At 37.7% G+C, this 23,345-nt stretch overlaps 2 protein-coding genes across 9 annotated transcripts in view; one reads left to right on the forward strand and one right to left on the reverse strand.

The window, feature by feature from the left end:
- The window catches only part of PPHLN1 (periphilin 1), a 61,633-nt gene extending 48,765 nt beyond the window's left edge, over nt 1–12,868 (reverse strand). For 2 of the 6 annotated variants that reach the window (XM_086884671.1, XM_086884668.1), the window contains exons 1-5: nt 11,553–12,614; nt 9,288–9,335; nt 8,115–8,206; nt 5,263–5,442; nt 4,760–4,815 (exon numbers count right to left, since the gene is read on the reverse strand). In XM_086884671.1, the coding sequence (XP_086740797.1) occupies nt 4,760–4,815; nt 5,263–5,442; nt 8,115–8,206; nt 9,288 (329 nt within the window). In that variant the 5' untranslated portion in view covers nt 9,289–9,335; nt 11,553–12,614. Of the gene's footprint in view, nt 1–4,759; nt 4,816–5,262; nt 5,443–8,114; nt 8,207–9,287; nt 9,336–11,552 lie in introns of all 6 variants that reach the window. The other 4 variants (XM_086884669.1, XM_086884667.1, XM_023930859.2 and 1 more) reach the window with 4 other exon arrangements.
- Nucleotides 12,869–12,930: 62 nt separating this feature from the next.
- Nucleotides 12,931–23,316, forward strand: ZCRB1 (zinc finger CCHC-type and RNA binding motif containing 1). Of its 3 annotated transcripts, XM_086884673.1 has the most exons (9): nt 13,095–13,323; nt 13,421–13,534; nt 17,654–17,741; nt 17,891–17,919; nt 20,025–20,136; nt 20,219–20,326; nt 21,074–21,183; nt 21,287–21,362; nt 22,667–23,316. In XM_086884673.1, the coding sequence occupies exons 3-9, from the start codon at nt 17,658–17,660 to the stop codon at nt 22,796–22,798; spliced, it is 651 nt and encodes a 216-aa protein (XP_086740799.1). In that variant the 5' UTR covers nt 13,095–13,323; nt 13,421–13,534; nt 17,654–17,657; the 3' UTR covers nt 22,799–23,316. The 3 variants fall into 3 exon arrangements, with proteins under 3 accessions (XP_023786615.1, XP_023786608.1, XP_086740799.1); XM_023930840.2 differs by lacking the exons at nt 13,095–13,323; nt 13,421–13,534 and adding an exon at nt 12,937–13,071; XM_023930847.2 differs by lacking the exons at nt 13,095–13,323; nt 13,421–13,534; nt 17,891–17,919 and adding an exon at nt 12,931–13,071.
- Nucleotides 23,317–23,345: the final 29 nt, after the last annotated feature.

Consider the following 23,345-nt stretch of genomic DNA (forward strand, 5'->3'; position numbering starts at 1 on the left):
TAACCCATTGATTTAAAATACTTCCAGAACAAAACATAGAACTGACTGATGAATATCAGTTGTTCACTGATCACAATTGTTTACAATTAAGTTTCTACATTTTGCCAGACAGTCTTCTTTCATTTCTAGCACCAAAATTACTTCAGTATTTCCATTTATTAACAAGTATTTCCTAAGCACTCCAGGAAATAAGCAGATCTGGTTTTTTATGGACAAATGCATTAGTATTAAAGACTGGACTACTAAGACTACTTCCTAATTTCACTTAGATCATAGGAGAAAATCCCAACCAACAAACAAAACAACACACATAGTAGTAACATATTTCCTTCATTAACAAAGGAAAAATTATTCATATATACAGTTGAAGAAGAGATATTAAAAATGTCTTATGTAAGCCACTTCTCAGGAGTCTACGTTTTACTAATTCTACAAATATGGCAATCCTTGTTTTACAAAAATCTGGGCCTCAGAGAATTCTAAGGATCAAATTTAATGCATATGTAGCTGGGATTTACAAGTGCGTCATTTTGTAATTTCTCTTTGAAGATGAGTCTTACCCATCTTAAGTTGCCAAGTTTCATATATTTCACATCTTGTGAACTCAGTTTGGTTGGTTAAAAAAAAGGAATGAAGTAATGCTCTGTGCACTCAAAAGGATTAAAATTTGGCATGACTAAAGTGAACAGCAGCTAACAATCTTCTAAAGCATTTCACACTGGAAAGTTCATCTGACCTTATAAAAATTAACTTGGATGCAAAATCCATTGCTATGAGGCCCATAGGGAAGTACTGCAAAACTAGAATCCTTCAACATATAATAGCATAGTTCCCTGAAATTTTTTTTAAAATCTGACATGCATGAATGCTTTGCACAAATAATAATATATTAATAATATAATAATATATTGCTGAAGACAAGTAGTAACACAGCTCCAGAAATGATCAACATCAGTACAAGATAAATGTACAAAGAAGTCACACCTTAATTGATCTCTACTCCTTTCAATTGCTAAGTCTCACAATTCTCATAGCATCAGCAACCATTTTAAGACATTTAAACTGCCTTAATTTTAAGAAAATTTTCTCCAAATTATGATGTACAATTCTTCACATCTGCCAACTACACATGAACCAAAAGGCATCTCAAATCAAGTTAAAATAAAATTCACATTGGTTTCTAGAGTTCAGAATTACTTAGGTGACAACAGGAGAGAAAGAATTAGTTTTGAAATCTATGCCCTGCACATCCTCTGATATCTTTGCCATAAAAAAGTCATGGTCAGGATGCCAGCTGTTCACTAAACATAATATAAAACAGGGCTAACAACTCTCAAAAAGCATGTGGTCCAGAAAATAGCAGAAGGAATAGTAATGCTCCACTCGGCGCTAGACATGATAATGTGTACCATGTAAACGACAGCTGCTTGGAAACTGGAGCATAACCCTATATGGAGGAAGGCAAAAAAAAACAAACAAACAAACAAAAAAAAAACCCACAAAAAACAACACCCAAAAAGACAGTAATCCAAGTGCTAGAACAGAAGCAATCCTCTTCTACTCTTGTAACTCATGGAGAACTGCTGCTGGTCATCAGACACATCACAGCTGAAGCCACAGCTCTACAAATGCTACGCAAGCATGTCCTATTTTTAAGAAAAAGGCAAGAAGCTTAAAAAAGCCCCAACAAAATACCACCAAAGAAACAATAGGAAAAAAACTACAAAATATCCGTAACTGCTGGTTTCTTCAACAGCAAAGTTTAAGACAATTACAGAATGACAGAACAAGGAGCTGAAAGGGACTCACAAGGATCACTGAAGTCCAGCTCCTGGCCCTGCACAGGACATCCCCAAGTCACACCACAGTGCCTGAGAGCACTGTCCAAATGCTTCTTGAACTCTGTCAGGCTGGTGCTGTGACCACTTCCTAAAGGAGCCTGTTCAGTGCCCAACCATCCTCTGGGTGAGAAACCTTTTCCTGATATCCAACCTAAACCTACCCTGACTCAGCTTCAGGCCATTCCCTCGGGTCCTGCCATTGGTAACCACAGAGCAGAGATCAGTGCCTACCCCTCCTCTTTCTCTCACAAGGAAGTTGCAGACTACAATGGGGTCTTCCTGCATTCAGGCTGAACAGACCAAGTGACCTCAGCTGCTCCACATATTGCTTCTTCTCAAGGCCCTTCACCATCTTTGTTGCCCTCCTTTGGGCACTTCACAATAGATTAATATTTTTCTCGTATTGTGGTGCCCAAATCTGCACACAGGACTCATTAAGGACATTTGATACTGCAGATAAGTATCATTTTACTTCAGGAGAATCTCAACTAATGTTTTTCAGCACTTTAAATCCAAATAGTGGGAAGAAAAATGCAAAGAGTAAGAGATCAGAAAGTACTTTCTGACGGGTAAGTTTTTGAAAACCAAAACAGGAAAATGTAAATGATGAACACCCAAAAGGAAATGCTGACATCATATTGACAACTTCTTACAGCACATTTTTAGCTGCTATTTATCATTTTTAAAAAAAGTCAAGAAAACCATTATTTCTGTCAATAAATGAGTTATTATTTTTAAGAATTCATAGTCACTGTACTAACTATGAAAACCCATCAACCAAGTCTCCTGATTGTCTAGCTTCTAACTATGCTTTAGCAATGTTCCATGAAATTTTTTAAAAAAATCCTTTTGGTTAATCTTAAACCCCCTCCTACTTCCTCAAAGAAAAAAAGCTGTATGTACTCCAAAGAACTTACCTAAAACAACTTTAAGCATATCCAAAGAGAAGGAATTTTCCATAAAATAACTTCTTAATACCATGTTTTGTGGAGCAAATCACTTTGAAATAGAAAGTAATTAGCATTTTCACCACAGGAGACAACTTATACCATGAAATACACCTTGATTTCCTCCTTGAGATCTACTACATTGCTCGACAGTGAGCAATATGCAAAAAATTGTAATTAAGCTTATTACAAAAATGCAACACTACAAATGTTTAGCAGTCTGATGACAAGACTTTAATTTCAAGATTATTTACTATATTTATATAATGAATCAGTAGGATTACATTCAATTGTAAATATATTTGAACCACAGATCTTTATGAAGTTCTTCCATACCATTATTGTAGTTGTGCAACAGTTATATAGTCTGAAGTATATAATAAATACTCAGATGAGACTATCATATACCACACAACACTCTTATAAAGCTTTCAACAGAACGAGCTGACATTTTAACCCTACACTTTGAAAGAAAGAAATCAGGATGCATTTAAGACAATCTTTTTGACCACTGGGTGCCACTCTTGTTCTGCATACAATAAGCTGCCTGACACTAACTTAGTCTTCTCAGCCTTTTTAGTTTTTCCCTCAGCATTAAACAGCTCTGATTCTTCTAAATTGAGAGGAAAAGATGGAAAAGCTTTTACACAAGTTTTTATTATGCACTCCTTTTCAAAATCCTTTATAACTGCTTCTAGCCCCAAGGCAATTCTGAAAGAAGTCTATTGCACACAGACCTTATGATATATGAAGAACTTCCTTTATGGTGAGGTTATAGAATAACCCATCCATATTATGTCTAAATCATCCCATTCAATTGAATAGGTATCTGCTGCAACTGTGTGGCCCTATATGGATATTACTACTAACAGCTTCATATTGAGTTTGCACCACTGTAAGACTGTCAGGTTTGCCCTGTCTGAGCTTTTTCTGAGCTGCTTACAATCTTTTTTTTTTTTTAACTTGCTGCTAATTTAACAGCAATTTTTCCAACTGGCCAGGCATCTATAGCTAATTTGGTTTATTTCTGTTGATCTTTGTATGGTACAACCACAGTTTTAAATGCATAGCAGTAACAAGGAGTTATTCTATGATATTATGACTAACACCACGATGCAGTATCTACAGATACAGGCCTGGTACAATAGACATTTTGAGAAGTGGAAATGCAGGATGTGACATATAAAAGCACAACCATCAAATGACATTCTTAGATCAGACTGCTAATATTGCACCTATAGTAACAATCTATTCTTGTGTAAATAGTTATGGTGACTTTCATCCTTGTCCGTAAACTTTTGAGTGTAACACTATCCTGTGCACTTTATTTGCTAACTCAAACAATCCATATCAAACATCATTGCAGGCATATGTATATTACAGCCCTATGATTTACTATTAGTCCTTAAATTTCATAAACAGGAACTTGAAGTACATACCAAAAAGGATTCATAGAAATTAATGTAACATATGATGGAAATATATATTCATCAGTTCATCGGAGAAAATAGGGAGCTCAGAAATCTGTGGTGAACTTCATAATCCCATTATCTAACCCACCAAACTTTAAAATGTCACAGGCATCATTACAGTGTAGCCCCAATGTACTGCAGCCACAGAATCAAATAATAGACCAAAGAATTCTTTTAAATCATGTAAGAAGAGTGACTGATCATTTGTGCGACTAATGCATTAAATTACTTACACTTGCAGGTTACCATCCTAAAGATGTTAGCATTATGCCTCCTATCCTTACTAAGCAAATACTAAAATAGAGATTTTCATGTCATATAATTTCTTTTATTTCTCTTTCAATACAACTAAGACCTATTTCTCCACTATTGTCATTTATTTAATAGATGTCTTCTCCCTGTTATTTCACTGGTCTGCTCTACAAGTTGTTTTGATGACCAAGTAAAATGCCCCAAATATTCACAGCTTATGCATGGCACTACTAGAATCAAAAAATACCTGTATTCAGGTCTTGTAGGATGATCATCCCTTGCCCATCTGTATCCTGATTCATCCTGCAAAACATACATGCAAAACGACTGCATGACATGTATCTCAGTGTCAGATGTCAAGTACAGTTAGTCGCCAAATCATATTTAATTACTACAAAACCAAAGCATTTAATGAGCTAAAAAAATATTAACCCCCACAGCAAGTATCTTCTCAATTTATTCCCTGTATCCCTTTACTTTTTATTTTCTTCCTCTGTCAGTATTAAAGAGAGCAACTTTGCAATGCCATACAAAACAAAAAAACTACAGAAGTTTCCAAAGTACATATATGTACTCTGACTTAAAGAATTTCCACTTCAAAATACAAACTACCGTCAACGCCTTGAAATAACAGAATTCTAAACAGCTGGGTTGCAGGGGGCAACAATAACGACCTTTCCAGTATTTTAATTACCTAGCATTCAAGCCTTAATGGGAAAATAAACATCATAAACATGTGAGAATAATCACCTTACGTACACCTCGGTGTGGAGGGCCGCTTCTTCGGGCATGGGAAAAACTACGACCCTCCTCATAGTCTCTGTACTCAGCGTGACCGTAATCGTCATAGCGACTGTAATTCCCGTCCCCAGGTCTCTCAAGCAGTGGTGGTTTCTTGGGCACAATGTTTACTATTCTATGGTAATCACCCTAAACCACAAAACAAACAAAATCATATTACTTTTAACAGCTGAAAATCTGTAATGAATAAATAACAGCTTTTTGCTAGAACACAAAATTAATTTATTTCCTTCAAATAACATGTCATACACCATTTGTCAACTAAAGAAATTCTTTGTTTATTAAGTACAAATTGCACAGCTGCAAAAGATACAAATTCAGTTTTACTAGAACTAAGCTTTATATAAGTCAACTGTAAATAAAAGGAAGTGAAAATAGGAATGCAAGATTTTGTATTTTATATCTTCCTTTAGGAAAACATTTTTAATAGGCCTTAAAAGCTACAAATGCAGACTGGCATTAGTATGCGCAGTTTGGCAGGGTGGGGAGGGGAAAAACACTCAAGCTATGTTTTTAACAGTAAGAACTCATGATCTAATACACTACTTTCTGCAGAAAAATACACGGCATTCACAAACTGCTAAATATTGTCAAGCAAAAAAATCTCTTAGTTCTGATTTCAGAAACCACCCAACAAACACACTGGAGGGCAATCCAAAGCCAGACTACAGCCAGACTGGTGCAAAGTAGAGACTACATACACAGTCACACTGCTTGATCTACTCTTACCTCATTGAACATCCTCCACATGTAATTATCATTATTTTTTTTAGTTTGGTGTCTTACAAAGGTGTGCTGTGCAGTTTCAATAAAACTGCTCCATGCTTTAACCTCACCCAGAAATCCCCACCACATAACTATACAGACACACAGAAGAACAGTTGTATGAAAGCTTGACAAGTATCCTACTTGCATAATTGTGTCAAGTGCTTGCAATTTTATGTTCTTTACCAGTATCTTGGTTTCTACTACAATCTATACTTGATATACAATTAGGACCCAGTTTAGATGAGGACACATCTTTTGCTGTCTTAAAAAAAAATACTTAATTCTGTATCATTGGCACATCCCATTTCCAACATACTAACCAATCAGCAAACACTAAACATATTAACAGATTGAACAAATTAATTCCATTTCACTTTTCTAATCAAAATTAAGTCAGCCTTCTACATGTGGACACAAATACAATGGCACAGGCTTACAAGGACAGAAAGTACCTTCCAATTATCTTGACTCTGCGGAGTTGTATGAGAAGGAACTCCATATCCATCTTTCAGGATGGGAGAGAGACACTGTATCTTGGTTTGCCCAGCTATTGGGGGTGTTGTTTTGGTACAGATGGATAATACTAATTGTAATGAGTGTACTCTGCTACTCCCTTCAATCCCAGTTCCAAACACATGTAATATAAAGCTAGCGTTGAACCATCTAGTTAACTCTTAAATCAAGATGAGTGCATACATCTTTTAGACTGTAAACTTTCATAATGCCTAATCACACATTGTTCCCTGGACAGCCTGAAAGACTACGGGAATTTAGAAATGTCAATGACACAATGGTTAAATTAAATTGGCAACACGTTAGTCAAACGACTTAAAAAAAAAATCTGTGAAAATACATTCTGGCTCTCCTCTTGTCCTATCTTGATAAATATTTTGGAGAAGGAGGTAGCCAAACACCCTGTGAAAAATCAATCTGATTTCCAGCTTGCTGAAAGTGCAGAAATGTTGCCGGTGCCTCTAAAGAGAGTTAAAAATGTCACAGAGCAGCCAAACACAAATAAACTACTCAATAGAGAAGCCTATGTAACTAGTTACCAAGTTACTACCATTGGTAAGCTTCCAAAGAGACAAGATCAAAATGTAACTGAGGGAATCCAGAAGATACACTAAGTCGGCCACACTATTATTTCAACATTTAATGTAAGTAAAAGAGAAGTCAGATAAGAGGCTCTGGTATGTGAAATTTCATTTTGCCAAAATCACATTACACAGGATGTAAATAGAAATATCAAAATGTATTCTTAAAATTCTATTTACGGTGTAATACCTCCAAAGACAAAGCTACAACCTGTTTTATTTCTTTGTTAGACACTTCAGACAAGGGAGGAAAAAAAATTACCCAACTCTGTGGAAAGGAGAATTCCTAAAAACAGTCTGAAGTTACTCTATAGCACAGCAAGCAGAGCTTCTGCATTTGCTTTTACAAGCATAACGTACATACATGACAGACCACAGAAGACTCTACCTACAAAATAGATTTCTGTTGACACTCTTCTTGTAAAGTGTTTCAAAAGCACAACTTTAGCAAAGATGTACTTTCAACGCTTGTTAAAAACATCTTCTCCTATACTTTAACCTTCATAAAAAAATTGTGTTGGTGACAAAAACAATCATGAAAGAAGTTCCTTTACCACCTCAAGTTACTTAAAAGAAATATTAACATAAAACTATGGAAAAATATAACATAGTATGGCCTTTTGCTCCCCAGAAGTCATTAAAAATCCTGTGTTTAATTACACTAAAAAATCAGTTTACCAAAATAAAAATATTCTAAAACAGTTCCAAAAGATTTGAAAATTAAAGAAAAAGAAACCAAGACTTAATTCTCTAGGCAGCCTATTGTATCTGTGTAGATGCATATGCTAGATTGCTGACTTGAAAGAATGGGGAGAAAAAAGGAACTTGGGGTATACTAGGAACTTGCTCAGGTACACAAATCCAGCCCCTATGGTACAGGTTATTGTATAAAGGTATAATGTTATAATGTTACAGATACAAGGCTTACTACACACTTACATCACCATGAATCCTTGGAGGGAGACGTTCTCTTGGAACTCTTTCATAGTCATATCGCCCTTCAGACCACATTTCATCTCTTCGGTATGCCACTAAAGACAACAAAAACACCATTAGTGAAAACCAGACTCATTATGAATGGACAAAAGGACAGTGTGCAGAAAAATAAAGGTTCCAGGATTTCTCCCAATATAATGTATTATGCACAAGCCCTGTACATACATTTTTTATTATTAGCCCTTTAAAATAAGTCTTTCTAGTTATGGAAAGTATGTAATGTACCTGGAGCAAAAATCACTCACAGCATGGGCAAGAACATGGAACTGGAAATTAGTTCAGTATGATCAGTAAAATTACAGGACTTAGAGATATTATAAACAGCTCTATTGAAATATATGCATATTGCAAATACTTGATGTACATACAAGTACATACACACATGCCTTACAGCAATTTTAATACTGTTCTGCTAAAAATACTGCAACTTTAGAAGAAGTAATTCAATGTCTATTTATTAGATTAAATAATTTCTACTAACTTCAAATTATTTCATCAATTCAACCATCTAGAAAGAGATCTAAATGCAGCCCATCATTTCTTAGTACAAAGCCCCACATTTTGATTATATGGATACAATATATTCTTCACATGCAGATACTTCCTGTTTTAAATTGGGAGCCAGCACAAAGAAATAATACCTCTTTCCAGAGGAAAGTGACTTTCAAAGCTGAGTTAGCCATTAAAGACAGGTGGAAAAAACCATTACCCTAAGAGATTCTAGTCACGCTGTGCTAGACAACACAGACTTGAAGAGTTCAAACCTTTCTGTTGATTATAAAGGTGACAAATCATCTACTATACAACACTGAAAATAGGTATGCAACTGCCAGAATTATGTTTTTCAAACCTTCCCCTCAAATAGTAACTCTATCTGTTAAAGACAGTCAATATGGAAAAGTAACAGCAGGCCATATACAGGAGAAAGATGTAATGTTACCTCCTTGGTAAAGGTAAAACACCTTACTGGATATAGACTTATGAAGCTATATAAAATTATTTATTAATACAGATGTTAAGAATCAACATAATGAAAGGGTTTACTAATTGTAAACAGAGGTAGAACTAATTCTGGTATACACTTTTGCAAAACATAACAAACACTCACATACTTACTTTTCTGTCACTTTTAGCAACTCTCCTTCTGAAGTTCCATTCACTTATCTACAAAAAAAACCCTGAGGTTATTAAAAAATACAAATATATTTATCATTAGTACATTTTTTTTCTGTTAAGTAAACCAGACAAGTAAAATCTACATGTTTTAACCGCCTGTACCCTATGATCTGTCTTTGTAAAGAAAGTAAGATTCAGTTGCACTTGATAAAAGGTTAATGAAAAGCTGAATTTAACAAAGGCTTGTCTTTTGGAAAAAGAGAGTGAATGCTGATAAGGAAGCTCTTTCATCCATCTACTACAGGATACATCTATGTTCAGAGACTTTGACTTCAAATTAACCAGATTATCTTCTTAAAATATAGTCCCATTTTATAACAGACTTGACTTTCAGTTTGTTCTACAACCAAGACACAGAACTAGTCTGATGTAGCTACAGATTATAAATCAAAAGCTGACTAAACCAACCAGCTGATCCTAGTTTTGGTAAGGACAAAAGTGAAGGTCCACTGCCCCTGCCATCTCCAATTGATGTATCCATCTCCATGTAAGAGCTATTATTTCTGAAACCACTGCTCATATTGCTGCATTGGATGGTCAGGTGCATCATCAGAAGCACCTTCCCTGCACTGTCACAGTAACTGCCTCAACTTCTCTTTATTTTGTACTTCACTGACTTTTTCTAGAGCCTTAAAAATGCACACCAGGGCTATATGTGCATGAACAGCTGTCCTGGGGTCACTTTACGGTGACTGTATCCCCAATCGCCTGTTCTATTTATGTTACATATTAATTTCTGCACCTTTAGGACTGGTTCTGAGAGGGAAGGGGGGAAAAGAAGAAGCCGCAGTTTATGTTCAGAAACAGCACTCACTCCCCTGCGTGCTACTCTGGACTGTGCTGTCTGCAGCACAGACAGACAGCAAGACAGAGCTCTCCTTTTAGTTATTTAGCTAGCTGAGGCAGAGAAGTCCCCCAGACTGGTTTTTTTTTTTTTCCTGCTAATATAGGTTTTTATCAGGCAGACTACACAAGTCTCTTGAGATTTTTTTGCACCACTGGACTTTCTTTATCTAACAATCAGTTGTTAATTTTTTATTCTTTTTTGCTTTATAAATAATATCTGTCAAAAATTCCAGATGCATTTGCAAAAGCTCTGCAGTACTTAGAAACATTTTGTACACAATTCTTGTCTATTTACAAGTAATTACTTGCAACATCAATTTTCATCAAGGCTAGAAGTATCTACTTCTCCAAGATTTGTAATTTTCTAGCATGTGCTATTATCCTTCTGCAGAATCTATATTTTTGTTTTGAACACATGCAGCTTCCTAATCCGGATGGCTACATCTTGCCATATGTGATCAAAGCATAAAATCAATGCTGTGCTGCAAATGCAGACAAGCAGCTGAAGTACCTCCCATGCCACTGGGATATATCCGGTTTTATAGTGTTACTTTGATAAATGGTAGAGACTGATAAGTGTGAGCCATTTCTCTCTCTCCTCTACTTTGGAAAGCTCCCAAAAAAAGCTCAAACACTTTTGTACTAGACGTAGGAGAGATGTAACTTATTAGCAATACCACCATAAAATTTGCAGTGATTCCTGCTGTAAGGATATAAAGACAGACAGAAGACATTGTTTTATCTTCCAACAATTAGACTCTGTATTTCATAATCTTCAAAGATATCCCAGTATCTCTTACCTAGACAGAAGACAAGACAGATAAAAACAGGTTTGGGGGAGAAAGTAACTTTCTAATCTTCCCCTCATATTTGGGACAGGTAGAACACACTGAATAGACACAGTCCTACTGGTAAAATGAAAAAGCAGAAGTGTAAGAGCAGAAGGAAAAATCCAACACATTGGGAAATAAAATAATGTGAGAGAGGCTCTAAGAAAAAACAGATTTAAAGACAACCTGTCTCTGCCTAATAGCAAATCTAAGGCTGTAAAAGTTTCAAAAGCAGTTAGAAGCAACAAGTCTAGGGATATTCACCTAGATACCAAGAGGCTTTCTTCCAATCTTTCTCAACCCATTCACAATAATTTTGACTTAAAATAGCATGCATAAACTGAATATAATTAATAACAGCAGCAGCATTCCAGTAACGATTTACATTCCCACCAGTTCCACCTCCTTACTGCATCATCCTAATGTGTCACTGGAACAAGAGAAATGGAAGCAACGCATTGGGGGTTATACTAATAGAATGACTGATACATTGGCACTTATCTTTGCCTGACCACCTGCAGTTACTGACCTGTCCATCATCAGTGTCACTGCCATGAAAAGTATATTCTACCAGGTTCTGATGTGGCTGCTCCAGCAGCAATGTCACTGCAAACAACTGCATGGATCACCACTGCTCCCACGGCTTTCCATCCTACAGCACAAACACACTCACAACAAAATATGGCAACTTGCCATACTGCTGCCATAACAACAATGTTCTTAAAAATTACTCTTGAAAGTACCAACCAATCCACAGCACTTCATCCAGGGCAAATCACTGTATCAAACTGCCCTCACCGGTTGTGTGGGTTTCCACATCCTTTTGTTTAGTTCTGTTTTCATTCCCTTGAAGTCTCAGATACGCTAGATAAAGAATTTATAGACTATCCTAGGAAAGTCTAATGGGTGGGAAAGAGTCTACTTAAGGAGTATGAGTGAGAATAAAGAACCATGAAGAGAGAGTAGACTCAAGATGCTTACATACTAGTAAGGACTTAAAATATTACAGAATATTACAATATTACAGTATACCCTTTGTTAAACTAATCACACAGATTTATTCTGAAAGACTAATTCTAATACGTATTAGGAAATGAGCTGAGTGACATACTCATGCCTTATTTATCCCGCTAGAAACAATAAGAGTACAGACCCTGCACCAACATACCCAGCACATACTCCAATGAAAGTGTGCACAGCTGGATTTATATAGCCTCCAAATATCCATTACAAACTATTGCTTAAAGTTACTCTCAGATGCATGTACAAATAAGACGATCTTTCCCGTCAAAACAAATATACAAATTAAACTGAGTATGAAAGTCTTCTGTCCCATATGGGTTTTACAGAGGGTTAAACGATAAGGCTTACAAGCCATCTCGGGCGCTAACCCAGCAGCCGCCTGCCAAAGGAAGCCGTCCTTCCCTCCGCTCCTGTCCCGCCACTGAAATTCACCCACCTCGTGGGCGCTCCGGCTCCCCAGAGCTCCCGGCTCCCCTCGGGCTGCCCCTCCGCAGGGAAGGACGCGCTCCCCAAGCCAATCCTCGAGGGTGCCGCTTCCCGGGCCGGGCGCTCCGCGACCCCCGAGCACGTGGTTGCACAGGGAAGGCGGTCCCGGGGAGCCCCGCAAAGAGCCCAGCGCGCCCCGCTGCGGGCCAGAAGATCGGCTCCGGCCGCGGCCCCGGCCCCGCCGGTTCCGCGGAGGAAGGCGGCCTGCCCCCGGCTCGGCTCGGGCCCGCCACTCACCCGCCTTCGCCTCTCACTCCCGCGGCCTCGCAGCTCCGCGGCCGCCCCGCACGTCCGCCGCTTCCGGCGCGCCCGAGCCGTCGGCGGAAGCCCCCGCCCGCCATCCCTGGGCCGCCGCCCATTGGCCGCAGCCGCGCAGGGAACTGCACGTCGGCGGAAGCGCGACGGGCCGGAGCGGCGGCGAGAGAGCAGGGGCCGTGCGTCCCGGGCTGTCCCGCCCCGCCGGGACCGCAGCTGCGCCTCTCCGGGCCGGGCCGGGCCGCACGATGGGCGCCCGTGCGGGCTGAGCCCCGCCGTGACGGGTACGGTGGGACGGGGGCAGCGCGGGGGTCGCGAGCGCTCGTTCACTGCCCGCTCTCTTCGGGCCTTTGCGGAATAGGAAGGGACGAAATAAGCGGCTGGTCGGAGCCGTGGTAAAGGAACCGCAGGGCCGGGTTAGAGCCCAAAGTGTTAATAGGGCGTGTGGAAGCTGTCTGTGGTTCGGGGAGGAAGGGCCGTCACTGTGTGAGTTACCCAGGTCTGCCCCTCCTGGGTGAAGTTCTGGGTGAGACCAGGTACGATTCAACCAAGCAGCTCTTCTCCGTCTTGGCTGTGCTGAGAATCCCTTTAAAAAGACATTGTTGAAAAAGCTTTTATGGGTTTTCCCTTTAGAGTGTGGGAAAATGGTAGCATAGAAATTGTGAAATTCTGAGGGCCCTGGGTCTCTCCAAGTGGAGGCAGAAGAAGACAGCCCAGGCCCTGCCCTCCAGAGGACTCCATACTTCTGTAGGTATTGTATGTTTGTTGTCGAGTAAATCACTTACTGCTATATCATCTTCACTCACAATAAAGTCTCAGTGAATGCTGAGTAGTACTGGGGATGAAAATGAAATCATATCATTATATCTGTCTGGGACAAAATTCTACCGATTTTGGCCAAGCTCGATGGGACGCCTATATGTAATCTGGAAAAGGAACATATATATAAATTATATGTATTTGATAAATAGTCCTGGCTGATGGTCTGGTTGCCCAGTCTTACTGTCCCTAAGTTTTTGTAGTTAGATCAATACATTAAAGTGGTTTGATTCAAAGCAAAGATCCTTTTTATGTTCCTCTTTGGGCTGAGCAGATTGTATTCTTTGCTGATAGCACTAACCTTATTTACCAACTCTTGATCCTGTTTTAGATTTTCTTGGTACTATTTAAGTGATTAGGAGATAAAACAGTTTATTCTCTTACAGCTTGTTCCATGCCCCTTGTGCAGGGCAGAATTGTAGCAAGCGATTGTTATCCTTGTCAAGGACCAAGGAGAACATGGGTTTGGTTTCGTCCTTTACTAAAGACACTTGATTATTAGCCTGAGCCAAGTTTCTGCCACAACTAATGGTTTGTTGACTTGGGACTAAACTCTGTTGACACTATGAAATCAGGAAGAAAATAATGTCTTTTAAGGATCAAGATAGAAAAACTCAAATTACTTGGCTTGAGTGGGAGTGTCTTGAGAGACTTGCTCCCAAATCATTTGTACACAGTTCAGATGATTAAATCATAAATCTGACCTTGCTGCACTGCAGTTAACAACAAATGTACAAGTTTCTGTTTTTAAGTTGAAATAGCAAAGTTGAGTCATGAAAGTATCAGTAAATTTAGGCTCCATTTGATGACTCAGAGGCATCTGAACTGTTTTGGTGGTGTCCTCATGTGTTCTGGGATAGAGTAGAAAAGCCAGTTACTGAAATTAATCATTGTCTTTTTGTGTTATCCCCAATGCTAATGACAGATGCTGCATTAAGCATATTGGATTGAAGCAAAACATATTTGTGTACTTGATCTATTCTTCAAGAGACTTAGTCATTGCTGACAGATGGCTCTTGTCAAAAGATGGCTTCTTTAAGTTCAAGTTCTTAGAAAATACAAAAAAGATTGAATTCAAGAAGTCATTGTAATAAGACATAACTCTATTGTCAGAGTTAATATGTGAAAGTGATAAATGAAGGAGGCATTAATATTGCAGAGAGACCATTACATTAATGGGAATTGTGTGCAATTCTGTGGATGTATTGTAAAGGCTTTTAGCCAGTACTTCAAAGTTAAGTAATGAAGGTAATACCTTGAAGATCAAGAAAGGCCCAGAAAAGCATCTAGGATAAAATTGAAATATTTTGACTTGTTGAAAAGCTCTAGCAGTATATAGCCTTGAAGTTAGGCTGTACCTGACTTTCAGGTGAGTCTGCTGCAGCAAGAAGAAAGTTCAGATGTTGTTTCATTGTTGTTCATTTGGAGATTTTTGTGAGGGAAGAGGATTTTTTTTTTTTTTCTTATTGGATGAGCAGAGTCTGGTAATCATGAAGGAAGAATATGATGAAAATATTAAACCTATATTGGACAGTTCTATGAAGTTAGAAAATTCCAGAAGTAGCAGGATTCTCAACCTTGTAATGATGAGCCTCCAGATGACATGTCTTGTCTGGAGAGTTACCTTAAAACTGGAATTGGCGTTTTTTTACTCCTCCCTCTAGAAAACATGGTTATAATAAAAGATGATAACCATACAGTTGCTGTACTCCCTGTTGTATTAAAGCTGTGTGTGTATACACAGTCAGACATTAAAAATAAGAAGTACTTGTGCAACAGTCCTAAACAGTAAAAATTGCTAAGAATATTTGGGCAGTTGGGGCAGCAAAACTTTTAAGCTTAAATTTGTCATGGGGAGTATAAACAACATTCAGTCTCAGCTGTCTGGCAGCCAGTGCTCTGAGGGTGCAACTCTTTTAGCTTCTTCTGGAAAAAGCAGTGTGCAGCTGAAAATGGTGATTCTGTAGGCTGCTTTCAATAATAATTTCCTAACAACTGAGCTGTTAGGCCAGTGGTAATCTCCCCATGGTGTCTCACCTTCTCTGGGGAGGTTTGCACAGTGGCATTGTGGAATATGCAGGCTGACTGCTCTGGTCATGATGTTCTCCCTGGTTCCTGCACATTATAATGGGGACTGCTTGGTCTGTTGCAAGGTGCTCCAGCTTCTCTTGCCTTTTAGGCATAGTGAAATTGTTGTATTCAGACACTTGAGGTTCACCTCCAGTGTTTTCTCGTCCACTGCTGCAATATATTAGCACTGGCAATGTACCATAGTGCAGTGTTGAGATTGCTCTTGCTGAATCCTTCTATCCACTGTACATCTGGATAAGTGCACTTCAGGCCATCTCTTCACATGGCATATTGCCAAGTCAGTCTGGTTGGGCTTGTCATGGATACGAATGCCAAGCAGAAAGGAATTTGGGATAATGAACCCTGTCTGCCTAACACCAGATGCAATGTGTGGCCTTTATTGCAAATTTATTCTGTTTTCATTTGCTTAACCTTTGTGTTGCCGTTTTTGCTCATGCCAAAAAACAGTCTCTGAACATGGTAAACCTCGAAATTCAGTCACTTGGAAACTGTCACTCAAATGAATTGTCATACAGTAAGCATGTCAGGAAAGAGAAGCAAAGCACTTGGATAACCAGTGTCTACTGGGACTATCAAGCCTTCAGATAACTGAATCATGAAATGCCAGAAAATATCAGCAGGATTAGAGTGTGATATTAGTTACTTTGTTGGCACTTGGCCAAGCAATCTGTTCAGACTGGCTACCCAAGAAGTCCCCTAAGAAACTGTAATATGGCAGATGCTGATTCTAATACTTCAAGTTTTTTATCCCTTGATCAGCTCTTGTCTGCATTTGGAAAATGAGTTAGTCTTGCTGAAGAAGTGGCTTGATCCTCAGGAAATTGGCTAGAGGTGCCAGGAAGCAGTAATAAGGCTATAGGAAAACGGACAAGGAGGTAGAAATTGTAATGTGTAGGGAACAGGTTTGCTGTACTGTTTGGTGTGCCCTTTCATAAGGGATATGTTTTGATCTTAAATTTTACTCACTTAGCTCTTGGTCTGAATCATGGCTACAGAATGGATCAAAGAGAGTGTTTTGCACAGACTTTACACCACTAAAATTTTTGGGAAATGTCCAAATGTAAAGAAAAACATTGGCCCATCATTCTCAAGTTAGTTTGGTTACTCTTCACCTAGTATTAGATGATGTGTTTGTGGTTATAATGGTATTTTTAACTGATTCATTGTTTTCAGACATACTCAGTTTCAAGAGCATAGAAAAGATTGGAAATTAAAATGGAAAGACTGGAAATTTTCCTGCTTCCTGCCAGGAGAAATCTGCTTAATCAGAAGGAGGAAGGGGAGTGCTTCTATAGGAATGATGCTTTATGGTTAGCTCTGGACATACGCAGTTCTAGAGGAATGCAGAGACTTGAGCAATAGTTAAGAGAGGAAATGAGTATGCTTTATCATCCTACTATGTTGACTTTAAAATGTATTTATCTCCCTCCCCACAATAATTCGGACTCTGCTTTAGGAAAACTTTTTTGTTTCCCCTTAACCAATTGTATTTTATTGTGTGTTGAATACAGCTGAACTGATACATGTATAAAGAATCAGATCATGCTGGTACTGGTACAAAGGTCAGTAATTTGACATGTTGGCCATAATGGACATTGCTTGTTTCTTTTGGCCAACAGCCTTTCTAATTGCACAGGTCAGCAGAGGGTTATTGTAAGTACACTAATTTGCCAGTTTTTTCTTGACTGCAGTTTGACTCACATGGAACAAAAATACGTTTGGATCCAGGAGAAGAGGAAGGAATGTATGTCTTCTGAAGACCATGAAGGCAAACATTAATTTTCATGTAACGTGATGCAAGGAAAATGAAAGGGAAATAAAAGCTATGCTCTCCTACAACTTTATCATGGCTGTCTGGGCTAGGTTTGAAATAAAACTGAAAGTCTTGAAGCTGTTTTTGTAATTGCTTTTTGTGACAAATACAGTTTAACTCTTCTCTCTTTTTCCTTTCATCAGAAAAATGAGTGGTGGGTTGGCACCAAGCAAAAGCACAGTGTATGTGTCGAATTTACCCTTTGCTTTGACTAACAATGATCTGTACAGGGTAAGTTTTAAGAGATGCATTGTTTAGATTAAATTTGTTGATAAAAATTTTGACTGTAAAATCAATATTTAAGTTTGTCATGATAAATTTATTATTAGTGAAATGCAACTGTCTGTTGTTGAATCTTTTTATTTTGTTTTATATTTCAGATATTTTCAAAGTATGGGAAAGTTGTCAAGTAAGTGACCTCATATGCCCTTCTATTTTTATACCTCTCATTTTAAATATTTTATGTCTTTCCTTCACTTGAAGGTCTTGAGCTTTTTGTAATTAAAGTGTGAATATGGAACTGTATTGAAGTTCTGTTCATTTTTAATAAAGTATAAATTTAATTTAACAACTGGAAGTCCTTGCAGTTACATACCTAATACAAGAATATTTGTGTTGGGGACAGGTTTTGCTAACTATTTCTTAAGAGCAAGTAGAATGTTACATACCATCAGTTTTTTCTCTGAAATAATTGAAACAGTGTTCTTCTAGTATTATTCCCCTTTCCTTGAACACTGTAGGGCACGATGGGTGTGAAAGTGTGAGCTTCTCCTTACGTGAACTGGATGTCACAGTTCCATAATTGCAGCATACACCTCTCTAATTCTAGAGGGGCTTCTTATTGTGACTGCTTAGTATTTTACTTAAAGTTAGATGTAAGGCTGCACTAATGGCTTTCAGTATGTGAGGTATTCATGAACAATATATGTGAATATCTGCCTCTGTGTTCAAATCATAGAAAGAAATGCCACAGTAAGGTACTGACTGGTTTATTTTTTTTTTTAATTGGTCAGAATAAGAAGACTCAAGTCTTCAGTTTTTAATCCTAAACCAGCAAGTATCTTCTCTAATTTCTAGTAGCTGTTGCAATAAACTGTGAGATACAGAGTTTGAAAGTTTTTCAAGTCTCATAAGTGTCTCAGGTGACAAATAGCAGGAAAAGCAAATATATCCTGACTTCAACTGAGTTTGTTCAGTAAGGAATTTGACTTGCTGTGGCTCCGAGAAGTTCCTGGCTTTTTAAAGATTTGTCACATTTGATTCTTTCTGTTCTTGTGTTACAAACTGGTATGTTCAATATCCTAATTAGAACCCTGACAGTCACACCAGGCTTTTTGGAATTCTTCAAAGAGTAGCTTGGCAGAAAAATTAATATAGTTGTTTTAAAGTCAGTTTTATTGACACTTGAACTTAGTGCATGCAGTTGTACATATCCTGTCCAAGAGGACTTGGTAGTAAAACTGTTAAGCTCAACCTTTTTGTGCATATATTTGGGGAAATTTGAGTTTTCCTTACTGTGTTTTTATTTTATAAACTTTTTACCATGTAGGTCATCTGTTACTTAAACAGGTTGTATGAGGTACAGGTAGGCCTTCTGTATTGAAGTGGGGTTTGGTTTTTTTTTTGCTTCTGAGAATTTTGGCTTGCCCTATGGCTAAACCTTGTTCTGCCTGTGGTGGACAATATGTGGAACATATTCCCTACTTTTTTACGTGTACTTTGATTTTTATGTACATGCAGCCTGACATTCTGGTTCTCGCTGTTGTTGCTTTGTTAGTTTTTTTCAGGACTAAATACAATGAACATTGAGATTGTAAGAATTCAGGCCTTGTATAGACACATACCCCGTCCCTGTCTTGTAATTTTTATCTTCAGGTTTTATTTTACTGTTTCTAGATTCTCATGAACTTCTCAATGTGCTATTGAAGCTGTTGATTTCAATGTTAGACTGAAGATTTAACTTTGTATGTTATGTGAAATAACACATGCATCCATGATCTTTGGATTTCAGTTGGAGATATTTGTAGAGCAGTACTGCATATAGTCAGTGTTTCCTATTGTGAACCTGTTTAGCTGATTGGTCCTACACAAACATAGATTTCTCATTGTGGAGGCAATTCACACTGTGCTTTTCATCAATAATAGCAATGGTAAAATTACCCAGGAATTTTTCTTTCACCTCCAGTACATGTAGTTCCCTCCTGTTAGGTTGCATGTAAATCTAAAGATTATGTTCTCTGTTCTTCAAGTCACCCAAGGGAATTAAGAGTGATACTGGTCCCAGAAAGACCCCACATGATGTTTTAAAATAATCCCCACTCTGCCTCTAAATACATGGCCAAGTTAGCTGCTCCTCTGAGTTTCTGTTAATGAGTATTTTTATTGTTAAATATACTTTAACCCTTTTGCTGTATGACAAAGGTAGGATCCTACTGAGATCTTTAAGGAAAAAATATCTCTGAAGTAATTTTAGTGTGGGTCACTAAAATCAATAACGTGATTATATGTTTCCAGAGTTACCATTATGAAAGACAAAGACACCAGAAAGAGCAAAGGAGTTGCCTTTATTTTGTTTTTGGATAAAGAATCTGCACAAAACTGTTCTCGGGCACTTAATAACAAACAGGTAATTTGTGGAAAGTTTTTATGGCAGGGGGGTTGGGTTTTCAGTCCCAAAACATTTACCTTTTCTTTCCAATTTCCTGTAGTTGTTTGGAAGAGTAATAAAAGCAAGTATTGCCATTGATAATGGAAGAGCAGCGGAATTCATTCGCAGGCGTAACTACTTTGATAAGTCAAAGTGTTACGAGTGTGGGGTGAGTAAAACCAAAAATGTAGAGAAATGGACAAAAGTCGTGGGTTGAGATAAGAACAACTTAATAATTGAAATAATACTAAATAGTACTAGTAACAGTAGATGGTAATGGAAGTAACAAAGAGAAATAAAACCCAAGAAAGATAAGTGATGCACATGGAAACTATTGCAATGACAGCCTCCTACTCTTTCCTTCAAAATATCTGTTTTTGCTGTATCTTTGGAAGGTCATGATTTAGTTGGCAGTAAAATAAGTACAGGAAACAACTGTTTAATATAGAAGTGACTTTTAAGTTTTAATTAATTCCTGACATTTCCTGAGTAGTAATGTAGGACAGTGATATTTGGATAGTATTTAATGTCCAATACACACCTGATTTCTATTCGTAACACTTCTTACAGCAAAAAAATGTTGCCTCACTCCTGTGTCTTAAATTGTTAATTCTGAGGTTTCTATCTTCTCTTGAATATAAACCATGTGTACTGTATTCAATTATTGCAACAGAAAAAAAAATCCACTGTGCTTGTAGCTTGTTCTCAGTTTGCAGTTAAGCATGCATATCACCACCAATCTCTTCATTTCCATGGCAAACCTAGAGAAGAGTTTGTCTTCTGTGTGCTAATTCAGCATCCCCTTTATCTTACTAATTGCTACATTTTTTTTCCCCCATGAACATCCCTCATGATACATTTTAACATGTAGCTGTTTGTAATGGCTTCTGTTAAGCAATATTTCTTTTTCTCCAAGGAAGCAGGACACTTAAGTTATGCTTGCCCTAAAAATATGCTAGGAGAGCGGGAACCACCAAAGAAAAAAGAAAAGAAGAAGAGAAAGAAAGTAGTGGAGCCAGAAGAAGTGTATGTATATTGAGTTATATGTTACTACTTTTTTTAGGAAGCTTTTTCATACTAAACACTTAAGGATCTATATTTTTTTTTTCTCTCTCTCTGCACAATGAAGTGAGGAGGAAGAAGAAAGTGAAGAGGAAGGAGAAGACCCTGCTCTAGATAGCCTCAGCCAAGCCATAGCTTTTCAGGTACAAAACTGAAGCATGGCATATTTATTATTATTTTTTAAATTCAACTCCCTTCTTTAGCTGCTTTTCTGAAGCTCTGGTATACATGCATAGGTCTGTCTGCTCTATAGCACTTAGCGGGCTTAGGTTTGGTAGCAGTAGTTGGTAACTGTAGTTGGCTTCTTTACACTGCAGGCATGTTGAGTGGAATTTTCTTTGGGTTTCTTGCTCTTTCACTATTGCTGTATTTGTGTTTTGCAGCCTTTTTTTTTCCTTCAAGCTCCTTTGCTGTTTGCTAGGTTTTTGCCCTCTTTACTTTGTTAACTGAGGAGACAGAAAAACAGTCGTGTGTAAGAGACCAGACACATCCTCTGTCCTCACTGGAATGTCCTTGAACATATATTACTGGGATACCTTGTTTGCCTAATACAGACCATCACATTCTCTAATAGACCTCATCTTCCAAGTCATAGTGAATGCATATTTATATGTAGTGAGATTATCTAACATCTGTATTACTGTCTTTATTACTTCTTTATCTCTACACCCTTTTGCTTCATGAAACAAAACAAGCCTGACCTGATACTCAAATTTCTTAGAACCCATGTCAACATCATTGCCTGTGTGCCTGTTCCCCTCAAAAAAACCATCAAGTGTTAATAACTTTGTTCTGAATATGACTAATGAGTGCAGGACTTTTACATGATGTAGTCCAAAAAAGTGATTCGAATATTCACAATGTTCCTCCCTTTCCCCAAAAGCTTCACGATTGGAAATAAAACCTATAAAGCCAGGAAACGTTTTCATTTCTATCACCATCCCAAGATTTTAACTGGTAAAAATAGGAGGCTTCTATTTAAACTATTAGTTGAATAACCTTCAGTAATAATCCCCAAAGGCACTCATTATGTGAATGAATGACTGCAAAGGACAATGGATAGAAGATTTATTAGTGGAACAAAGCTGATTGAATAACATCAGTTTAAAACATGAGGCATTTTTTGCTTTAGATCTCAACTAAAGAGATCTGCCTAGATTTTTTGCTTTAGATCTCTATATTTTTGGAAGTTTGCCATGGGCAAAGTTCCTCTTTTTGAAAATACAGGATGGTCCAGGCAACTGCTGTGGTGTAGAAGGCAGCTTATATGTGAGAACTACTTTCAGAAATGTGTCCTAGTGCTTTGATCACACAGTTTACCTGGAAATAAACCTTTGTAATTCTTTAACTTATTTAATAATTCAATGCATATTAATAATTGGCATTATTTGTAGTACACCTGAATTTTTCATAATCCCAGCTAATATTTCTCTTTTCTTCATTATAGCAAGCCAAAATTGAGGAAGAACAACAAAGATGGACACAGACTGCAGGGGAATCTTCAATTTCAGATGATTCAAAACGTCCACGGATTAAGAAAAGTGCTTATTTCAGTGATGAGGAAGAACTTAGCGACTGAAATAATACTGTTCTAAATGCATATATAAAATATGTATAGTGTACATTTTGTAAAGTGCTATAAAGTGATCTGTAATACAGGTTTGTTTTGATGTTGAAGACACTGAAAATCATGGGGTTTTTTATTCTGTCCCCTGACCCTCCCATCTTTTTATATCTCTGTCTCAAAACCTTACCTTGAAACAAGGCAACTTTTTAAGAAAATGATGTGGTTATACACTTAAATCCAGAAAAGTATCTGTGAGAATGCATCCTGCAGTTAGTGTCTAGACCCAAGTTCTAGCAGTGAAGTGTTTCATGAGAATTTCCCAAGGCTTTTTTCCTAAGAGGTGTTCCTCTTGGGATGACTGTTAACACCACTCATGCTTTATGTATTGGTCTGCTTGGAAGCAATGCTTTAGTAGTGCTTAAGTAGAATATGAAACTTGCATTAGTTCTTCTGCATAGGGTTGAATTTCAGCATTAAACATTGTCTTTTTACTCTTCATGCAGTGCTCTAATAAATTATTGTCACATCAACACTGTTTCTCCTGACTGCAGTTTGAGTG

The sequence above is a fragment of the Cyanistes caeruleus genome, chromosome 4, assembly GCF_971803275.1.
Source record: "Cyanistes caeruleus chromosome 4, bCyaCae1.hap1.1, whole genome shotgun sequence".
In the NCBI taxonomy this organism is placed as follows: domain Eukaryota; kingdom Metazoa; phylum Chordata; class Aves; order Passeriformes; family Paridae; genus Cyanistes; species Cyanistes caeruleus.

Coding starts and splice junctions, on each gene's coding strand:
- ZCRB1 (XM_023930840.2), top strand. CDS start 17,658: ATGAGTGGTGGGTTGGCACCAAGCAAAAGCACAGTGTATGTGTCGAAT. Junction 20,137..20,218: donor GGGCACTTAATAACAAACAG/GTAATTTGTGGA, acceptor AATTTCCTGTAG/TTGTTTGGAAGAGTAATAAA. Junction 21,363..22,666: donor GCCAAGCCATAGCTTTTCAG/GTACAAAACTGA, acceptor TCTTCATTATAG/CAAGCCAAAATTGAGGAAGA.